The sequence below is a fragment of the Symsagittifera roscoffensis genome, chromosome 1 (assembly GCF_963678635.1).
Source record: "Symsagittifera roscoffensis chromosome 1, txSymRosc1.1, whole genome shotgun sequence".
NCBI lineage: Eukaryota > Metazoa > Xenacoelomorpha > Acoela > Convolutidae > Symsagittifera > Symsagittifera roscoffensis.
Window position 1 is genome coordinate 12503672 of NC_087062.1, and position 9747 is coordinate 12513418.

Below are 9747 nucleotides of genomic sequence, written 5' to 3' on the forward strand. Positions count from 1 at the left end.
TTGTTATGCATAGATACAAAGCACTGTGCTCTGTTTTTGTTTTTTTTCTTGAATTTCAGAGCTTGTTAAAGTGGAGATTTTTGTAAGTTGATGCCGAGGTTGATGGAAGGTTGTAAAGAGTTTTTTCTCTTGTTGATTCTTTGTTTTTATAGTGCTGGCAAGTGTGCTTTTGCTGCAATGTCGACAATCGCTAGAAAGGCTTCTGAAGTTTTTCTTAAGAGTTTTTTTTCGATGTTTTTCTTTTTCCAATGAAAGAAACCGCAAATGTGCTTTTTGATGCAATGATGATGAGCGCCGGGCTCTGATTTTCCTCTTTTGGTGAATTTCAGTGCTTGTTATAGTGGAAGTTCTTCTAAGTTGATGCGATTTTTGACGAATGTGCTGTGATGCAATGATTGTAATCAATAAGATCTGATTTCATAATGTTTTGGAATATTTGAGCTGAGTTTGATAGAAGGTTTGTGAAGAGTTTTCTTTGTTGGTGGAATCTTTCCTTATAATGCCTTCAAGTTCAGTTTGCGGCATTTTCGCCAACCACTAGAAAGTCTCCTGAAATTTTTCTCAATACATTTTTTTGATGTTAGTCTTTGTTCAATTGAATTGATGACAAATGTGCTTTTTGATGCAATGATGGGAAGCGGTGATTTTCATTTTTGTTTTTGAGTTTCAGTGCTTTTTATAGCGGAGATTCTTCTAGGCTTATGAGAATTTTCACCAATAAGCTCTGATGCAATGATGTAAGCTGTGGAATGTTTGAGTTTTGCTTGATGGACGGTTTGTAAAGAGTTCTTCTTTTTTTTGATTCTTTGTCATTTAAATGCTGTCAAGTGTACATGTTATGACATTACGAAAATTGCTGAAGAGAATTTTGAAAGTTCTTATGATTTTTTTATTATTATTTTTATGAAAGTGATGACAAATGTGCTTTTTGATTCAATGATGATAAGCACTGGGCTCTGATTTTCAATTTATTTATGTTTCACTGCTTGTTGAAGTGGAGCTTCTTCTAAGCTGATAAGAAGTTTGACACTTCAGCTGTGATGAAATGGTTGTAAGCAATGGGATCTAATTTGATAATGTTTTGGAATTATTGAGCTTTGTTTGATGGAAGGTTTGTAAAGAGTTTTTCTTTCGTTTTTTCCTTGCCATTATAATGCCGTCAAATGTACATATTTTGCGTCTAATTGTTCGTTTTGCTGCATCGCCGCCAATCGCTGGAAAGGCTGCTGAAAATTTCGATGTTAATCTTTTACCAATGAAAGAGTTGACAAATGTGCTTTTTTATGCATAGATACAAAGCACTGTGCTCTGTTTTTGTTTTTTCTTGAATTTCAGAGCTTGTTAAAGTGGAGATTTTTCTAAGTTGATGCGGAATTTGGTCGAAGGTTTTAAAGAGTTTTTTCTGTTGTTGATTTTTTGTTTTTACAATGCTGTCAAGCGCACGTTTTTTTGCAAGGACAATCTTTGAAAAGAATTCTGGAAATTCTCATTAAAATGTTTTCGTTGTTGTTCTTTTTGCAATGAAAGTGCTCAAAAATGTGTTTTTTTGATGCATTGATCATGTGATATTCCAGTGATTTTTTTTTGTGAATTTCAGTGCTGGTTACAGAGGAGTACTGGTTCGAGACTGCTTTGTTTAAGCAATAGATTGGTTTGTTCGTTTTTCAAATAGGGCTTCAAGTTTTGGAGATAAGTTCATTTAAAGGTTTTAAATGTCGTTTTAAAGGTTGTTACGTTTCCGGTATTATTGTTTCTGTAGAAATTGTTATTAGGCTGCGCAATACAGCACTACCCAGCTGTAAATGACTTCAGTTTGATCATCTTTTTCGGTTTGAATACTCTTTTTGGCTTCGATTCAATTTGAACTTGCTTAATCTCGATTAATGTCAACTTTCGTCGTCTGTTTTATCGTTGTTCTCAAGGCAGCTTGTCAATTGTCTGCTTTTAGCGGCTGTAATAAATCAATTGTACCGTTTTTGAATGGTCATTTTTGGTACGATGACCAACTCCATTGATTTGTCAAAGCTGATTTGTTTTTATTGGCCCGTTGTTTTGTTTCAGATTGTGATTATGTCTTCTATTGGAACAGGTTATGATCTATCGGCTTCTCAGTTCTCGCCCGATGGTCGTGTGTTCCAAATCGAATACGCCATGAAAGCATGTGAAAACTCCGGAACAGTTGTGGGCCTGAGGTGCAAGGACGGAGTGGTACTGGCTACGGAAAAGATCATAACTTCCAAATTGTATTCGCGTCACACCCAGCCGAGAATTCTAAACGTAGACGCACATATCGGAATGGCTTTCTCGGGTCTCGTAGCCGACGCTTACCAATTATGCAATATAGCCCGAGACGAGGCTTCGGATTATCGAGTGCAACACGGAATGCCGATACCACCCGAGTACCTTGCAAGTCGAGTATCTCAATATGTTCACGCATACACGCTCTACGGTGCTTTGAGACCATTTGGCGTGACAACATTTTTGTCCTCATACCATAATGGAAAAGCAGATCTTCATGTAATTGAACCATCAGGCGTGTTTTATTCATACAACGCAAGTGCGAGCGGAAAAGCGAAAGCAAATGCGAAGACAGAGTTGGAAAAGATCAAAGACTTCCAGGTCGGTTCATTAAAATCAAATGAACTATTTCTTATCTTCTGATAAAAAAAGAACCTATGCAACGGCCTCTGAAATTATGTCTCGATTTCCGGAGTTGATTGAAGGAATAAGAAACTTTTTCCACCTGGCTCGGCCAACTATTTAGTTCAAATAAGCTCATTTGCGCTTTGATGCTTTTGATTCAAACGGTGCAAAATGCATTTGCGCCTTTTTAACCGTTTTTCGTTCTAAATGTGGACTGAACCATGAACCATTGATAGTTAGAATCAATTTAAATATAAACATCATCCTCAATCGTTAAATTGCCGACGACGCTTTGATGTCCTGCCTAAAGTGATTGATCTAAAATAGTGCGATTTGTCTGTGATTGATGAAGATATACTCTGATATTTAGAATAGCTCAGTTGGTTCTTTTAAACTGGGAGGAGATTATCTAAAGTACTCGTAAAGCATGGCTAAAATTCTTTTTGAACGTACTTCGAAACGATAATCGTTGGTAGTTAAAGTGAATAATTGAAATGTAAGTTGTTAAATTTGTGGTGAAAGTGGAAATCGCGTTGTTAAAAATTGTAACCAGAATCGTCCTGGTTAAAGATGCTGCGTTTAAGCCATGCGCCAAGGTATACTCTGATATTTAGAATAGCTCAGTTGGTTCTTTTAAACTGGGAGGAGATTATCTAAAGTACTCGTAAAGCATGGCTAAAATTCTTTTTGAACGTACTTCGAAACGATAATCGTTGGTAGTTAAAGTGAATAATTGAAATGTAAGTTGTTAAATTTGTGGTGAAAGTGGAAATCGCGTTGTTAAAAATTGTAACCAGAATCGTCCTGGTTAAAGATGCTGCGTTTAAGCCATGCGCCAAGGTAATCTTGGCCTTAAACCTATAAAGGAAGCTCTTGTCAAATCGTTTTGTTGCCATGAACTTGAACTTCATGTGAATTATGTAAATTCGTTTGATGGGTATTTGCCTCATTTTAAATTAAAATTTATCATAATTTCAGATGTATTTTTTTTTTCAAATAAAGGCATACGTTTAAAGACATCATTATAATTTGACTCGTGTATCTGAACATCATAAGAAAGAAAGAATTAATTTTTTCATGTATAAACAAATACAAAATGTCATCAAATACAGGACTTGATAGACAACGGGGGGGGGGGGGGTCTGCTGGCCCAATAAACATCTAGGTAAGGTTCGGAGAAAAAATTTTTTTTTAAAATATATATATTAATAATAATAATATTAATAAAAAATAATAATATTAGTAATGAGAAAGTTTTGTTGGTTTTAGGGCATGTCTATTCGGGAAGCTGTTGCTGAGGCGGCCAAAGTCATTTACACAGTGCATGACGAAGTGAAAGACAAGGACTTCGAATTGGAGTTGAGTTGGATCTCTGCCTCGGAGACTGACTCCAAACACCAGAGAGTTCCCAAGGAACTATTTGATCACGTAGTTGCACAGGCCAAAGCGGCTGTGGCTGACAGCGACAGTGACGACGATGCTTAGAACGCTTATTCTGATCTTGAAAAAATGACTTGTTGGAACTATATTATACAGTGAAAAAAAATGATTTAATGGTGCAACATACATCTTAAGCTCAACAAACCGAAAGCGTGATACTCGCAATTTAGACTTCGGGTTCCATTGAGTGAAGTTATCGAATTTTTGACGGTTACAGTCAAGTACGCGATCTGATAATTTGATGTTTTTCGGTCTGTTGAGCATTGCTTTGAATTGAAGGAAGATATGGCGGTACTCTCCTAAATTTCCCTTTTTACCTCTCCCTGTTAGTCGACAGAATAATCCTACTACGCATTTCCTAAAAACACCCCGTGGCTTATAAATGAGGCTGATTTCAATTGAATATTTTTGATCAAAATTTGAGAGGACGCTGGGACATCTAATTGCATAATTGAGCTATCTAAGGCATTGAACTGTCTCATTAAAATTCAAGGCATTTGTGTCACCCGAACCAATTTTCTTGGCTAAGCGGGATATAATGAAAATGCAAATGGCAGCCAATGTGTGGAACTGAAAGATTCGTTCCTGAAATGGATACGAAGTAACGATAAGTGATTGTTTTCTAATGATGGCTTAGAATTACAAATGATGACATTATTTGAGTGTAATTTTGAGTTTACTTATTTTAAAAGAGGTGTTTCGATACTACTTCAAGCTGTGATCGATAGCATTGAAGAATGCTTTGGACATCAAGTAAATTTTGTGCGAGCTTTTCGCTCTGTGTTATTGAACTTTTTGGATTAATTAGTTATAGGCGTCATGGTCAGTTTTTTCTTTGAAATTCAACTGCAAATATTCTTATGCAAAATTTTACTGGAAAACATATTCAAAACTCATTTTTGAGCTATTTTTCAGGTAAATTTCCCTGGAGAATACTATTACCCCAGTAACTTGAGACGGGTCAGTATAATTACAAGAAGTTCGGTGCAGCATTAATGTTAAGCTCGAATGCTTATTGGCATATGAAGCAAGTTATTAAATTCAAAACCATGAACTAATCTGCGTAAAGGGGACGGTCATTTTTAGCACGGCGGGTAAAACAGTTAGTTTTTGTGCTTCACCGAGGTAACCGGTGGGAATTTTCAGTTGATATTTCTGATCATGCGAAGCATAGATTGATATTTCTTGAATCAAACATGATTGGTCTGATCTCGTATTGCCGACAAAAAGTGAAAGCTATGATTTTATTATAGATAATACAACAACATGGTATTTTTTTCGATTCATTAATATTTTTCAGTTAAATTTTATATCTGAGAATGGACATTTGACTTAAAAACTGAGGGTAATAAAATGACAGTATCTCGATCCCTTTTTGCAACACTCCAAGATGAAAGCACAGTGGAGCAATTCACTTTGACCAGCGAGACACTTCAAGTATCTATCATCACTTTCGGAGCATCTATCACTAATTTTATCCTTCGTGACAAAAATTTAGACGTGTGCCCAGCATATGCGACCTTTGAGGGGTATCTAGAGAACCCTTTCAAAATGGGCGCTACTGTTGGGCGAGTGATTAACAGGCTAAAGGGTGGAAGATTTACAATTGATGGGAAAACTTTCGAACTTGATAAAAACTATAAAGGCATCCATTGTATACACGGAGGGAGCAAAGACTTCGTGCACTATAATTGGAAAGTAGACGAGGAGAAATTGTCCGAGAATTCTGTGACTCTAACTCATTTGAGTGAAGATGGTGATATGGGATTTCCTGGAAACTTAAAAGTATCCGCCACTTTCACATTAGAGGTTAGTGCTTAATTGTGTACAGTCCTGTACAATCATGTGTCCAATTTTGTAATAGATTGAGGCGATAATTTTGGTTCTTCTACTTCCGACCTCCAGGTACAGAAATCGATTTTACAGTGCAATGAGTGGTTTCCTAGATTGCATTAATGCATATAATGACAAAATATGCTTAAAAATTGGGTTATTAACCCTCATACATACGTTATGACAATTGGACTGCGTGAACAAAAATTTGAAAACACAAAAAGGGGGGTGGGGGATAGTGGATTTTGGTCTTTTGACGATGGGATTGAGACAATTTTTCCCAGCAGGGAAATGTAACCAAGAAAAAGACACCGAGGACTCATTCGAGAGTGCAAAAACGATACTATGAAAAGAACTGAGCTGCTGGTAAAAATTTTTTCCCTTTGCATATTGGCAGGAAAGTCAAGGTTCATTTTCGGGGTGAAGTATCCGTTCATATTTCCGTATATATTTCTGACCCCGCGGGCATTTATGTCTTCATTCCTGATTTAATAGTTTCCGACCGAGAGAAATTTTGCGGACAGTTTTTTCCCGTGTTAACGTTTAATTGGTGCTGTTAATTTCCGGTTCCCGTGTCAACCTAACTAATGTATGGTTGTTTTAAACAAAGAATCGTGAATCAAAAATGAAAATATATTTTATGCCAATGCAAGAAAAAAAATTTCTTCCACGAAAAATAAGAATTCAAATTCTGAAATTTCAAGAAGCGAAGACTTCTTTTCTTGTTCATTTTGATGCAAGAAACAAATTTTTATTAAAATTAAATGACACAATCGTAATCAGGCCTGAATGTAACACTGAAGGTCCAACTTGTCCAAAGATAACTTTTAATTGTCATTTCCTTTTAATGTTGATATGTTTATCTTGGAGAGAGTGACTTTAACGTGAAGAGTGGTAGTGATTCCTGATTAAGAAATTTTTTTATTGCCCCGCGGTGTCATTCATCATATTTCTTACTGTAGCAAGCATTTATATCAAACTGAAGTACCAATTCATTAATTTTGGGGAGAAAAAAGGACTTTTGCGGGGAGAGTTGATTTCGAAAAAAAGTAAAAACGATTTTTTTAAAAGTTTGTTTATTAGCCCCCGGTCCTGCTCAATGCAGGGCTAACCGTGGGGGATGCTTATGTCATCCATGTCGCCGTTCCCAGCTTGAGAAGGCGGATGACACTGGGTTGATCTTTTTTAAGTTTGAACAAAATGGTTTCCGACGCTAAAATGATCGCATTTCATTTTAGTGATATTGCGAAAAACGCGTAACATGTATTTTTGGGAGTTTGGAGGTTCGACCAAAAATGGATACCTTAAGATGGTGCAAACAATATAAATCTACGGATGACGGAGTTTGTGTTAAGTTCCTGAGAGGAGGCAGCGTCTCTTGCCCCTTTCTCTTCCCCTTTCCGTGAAACCGCTATCACTTAAGTTGGTGTACACAGACTTTGCCCTTCTCAAATTTAGAGGCGCGTTTCGCACCTCGCACATTTCGCCCCTAATACTTCCACGCAAAAGGTCGTAAAAATTGGGGCCAAATGTGTCCTTTTATTTAAGAAGGGCAAAATGTTTGAGGGGAGAAACGTGCCACATTCGCTTCAGTTTCGCTCTGTAAAAACTGATCATTTGTTTAGAAAGATGAACTGAGTGTACAGTATGGAGGGTCAACAGATGCCCCTACGCCTGTCAACCTCACTTGTCATTGCTACTTCAACCTGGCCGGCCACTCGGCTGGAAAAGAGGCTCTGCTCAAACACAAAGTGCAATTGAATGCAGACCACTATCTGTTACTAGATGAAGAGTACTTGCCTATTCAGAAAGAGAGCGTAGACAATACGATATTCGACCTAAGGCATCTTTTTCTTCTGAGTTACAATTTTATATAAGAATTTGAGAAGTGGTAAAAAAAACGATTACTTCCCTTCCTCAAAAATGTTATCTGCCTCCAATTTTGGGCTCAAAATTGTTCAATTTCTAATCAAAATTGTTTGCATCATTACTTTTTAATGAGAGTAAAACGAAATCATTCAGTTGAAGCAAATTGTGGAAATCATCTGGTTATTGTTGATTAGAGTGGAAATTATGACGAGGAAAAAGTACCCTTTGATTGAACTGAATTATCTTTTTCTCCCGGGTTTACAATTCATTTCAATAAATTTGGGTGATTGATTTGCTTGGCCAAAACATACACGCGTCATCGAATTGATTACCTGATTAAGAGAATGATTTTCAATCATTTTGAGATTGAACTGAATCGAAAAAGTAAAAATACTTATTTTTATAAAATCATGCAAAAAAAAATACATTTTTTTTTGTTCAGTAGCTTGCAGATTCTAAGAAATTTAACAGGAAAAAGATACCTGAATTGGTCGAAATTTATTATAGAAAAGAGCTCATCTTGGGAACCATCTTAGACAAAATTAACGATGGTGTTGGTTTCGATAACTACTATTGTATGTCGGAAGACAAAATCAATTCGTGGCATGCAAGAGCAAGTTATGGTGATATATGTCTGGAATTGAAGTCGAACCAACCTGGGTTCCAGTTTTACAATAATTATTACATTGACACTGATGGAGGGAAAGATGGCTGCGAATATAGAAAGCATTGCTCCTTCGCCTTTGAAGCACACGGATACCCTGATGCTGTTAATCATCCGGAGTTTCCCAGTATTATTTTGAGACCAGGAGAACAGTATAGCAATCAGATAAAGTTCAAATTGTACTCAAAGAATGAATAATTTCCTTGCTTTTGTAAATTGGCTCAATGGATCGGGTAGTGGTTTTAAAAAAGGTAACAAGGTATAGGCAAAGTGTAATCACGTGAAGTCATTTTTGGCTAGGTTCAACCTTGTCATATCTCAATGTATGAACGTTTGATTCCCGAATCCGAATGGATCGACAAACAGATAAGCTAACGCGGAGCGAGATAAAACGACCAATTTAAACCAAGGTTTATTTTTGCTCTGACCGTTCATTCGGTCTGTGTTTGAGATGAGATCTCTCAAGGTCGATTGACCGGCTAAATGTATGTTTATGGCATGCAACATCATAAACATATGTAACATCATAAATGTCAATGTATATACATCTGAGTTTTGTCGGTCCAATATGTAAATGTACTTCAACTATTTGGTATTTAAGAAAAAAAACTATTTTAGGTAAATCAATGCATAAAGTTTGTAAGTTTTTTTAAGTCTGTAAGTTGTACATTCTGCGTAGTTGCCTTTCCATGAATCAAAAAGAACGATTGATACTCATTTCGTTTGTATAACACTGGGATTCTTGAAGATGTCGGATAACTCTTTGGCTTGAAGTTTTTCCTGCAACCGTTTTATAGTAGAGTATTTTCAAGCAGATGGGTACAAATCTCGAACTCATACATACAGAAAGCACATAATGGATCGGGTTTTAAATTTCTATTCCATAGAACGTCTTTATCTCCAACGCAATTGAAGAGCAGACGGTAGAACAAACTTTTTTCAAAGCTGGTCAACCTTGATTGTTTTCACAACCATGGCGAAACTTTACTGAATTCAGTTGGTTTTAAGTTGAACTTCGTGCGGCTCTTTTCGATGCTTTTTTTCCAACTATTTTCAAAGTTAAAGTTTTTAACGCATGCTCCATATATTTGCGAGTTTTTTGTTTTTGCGAGAATGCTCATCATCCAACATCGGGAGTTTCTTATCTCAATGTTTTCGTCATTTAAAGAATTGATACTGACTTCCGAGTTTTCTAGATCTCCATCTAGTTCTCTGTGAAACCTGCTTTTTGGAATATTCCAGTTTTCCATTAAGAGATGTTTCTGCAGTGGTCCGAAGTTGAAATCAGTATTTTGAAA

General features: G+C 36.4%; 2 protein-coding genes across 2 annotated transcripts; both read left to right on the forward strand.

The window, feature by feature from the left end:
• Positions 1–2065: 2065 nt before the first annotated feature.
• Positions 2066–4776, forward strand: LOC134857324 (proteasome subunit alpha type-3-like). The gene is made up of 2 exons (XM_063873716.1): positions 2066–2619; positions 3913–4776. The coding sequence occupies exons 1-2, from the start codon at positions 2071–2073 to the stop codon at positions 4126–4128; spliced, it is 765 nt and encodes a 254-aa protein (XP_063729786.1). The 5' UTR covers positions 2066–2070; the 3' UTR covers positions 4129–4776.
• A 126-nt stretch (positions 4777–4902) lies between these two features.
• LOC134857323 (galactose mutarotase-like) lies at positions 4903–8665 on the forward strand. The gene is made up of 3 exons (XM_063873715.1): positions 4903–5892; positions 7542–7759; positions 8293–8665. Exons 1-3 carry the CDS (start codon positions 5437–5439, stop codon positions 8645–8647), a joined length of 1029 nt encoding a protein of 342 aa, XP_063729785.1. The 5' UTR covers positions 4903–5436; the 3' UTR covers positions 8648–8665.
• Positions 8666–9747: the final 1082 nt, after the last annotated feature.

Coding starts and splice junctions, on each gene's coding strand:
- LOC134857323 (XM_063873715.1), top strand. CDS start 5,437: ATGACAGTATCTCGATCCCTTTTTGCAACACTCCAAGATGAAAGCACA. Junction 5,893..7,541: donor CCGCCACTTTCACATTAGAG/GTTAGTGCTTAA, acceptor TCATTTGTTTAG/AAAGATGAACTGAGTGTACA. Junction 7,760..8,292: donor AATACGATATTCGACCTAAG/GCATCTTTTTCT, acceptor AATTTATTATAG/AAAAGAGCTCATCTTGGGAA.
- LOC134857324 (XM_063873716.1), top strand. CDS start 2,071: ATGTCTTCTATTGGAACAGGTTATGATCTATCGGCTTCTCAGTTCTCG. Junction 2,620..3,912: donor AAAAGATCAAAGACTTCCAG/GTCGGTTCATTA, acceptor TGTTGGTTTTAG/GGCATGTCTATTCGGGAAGC.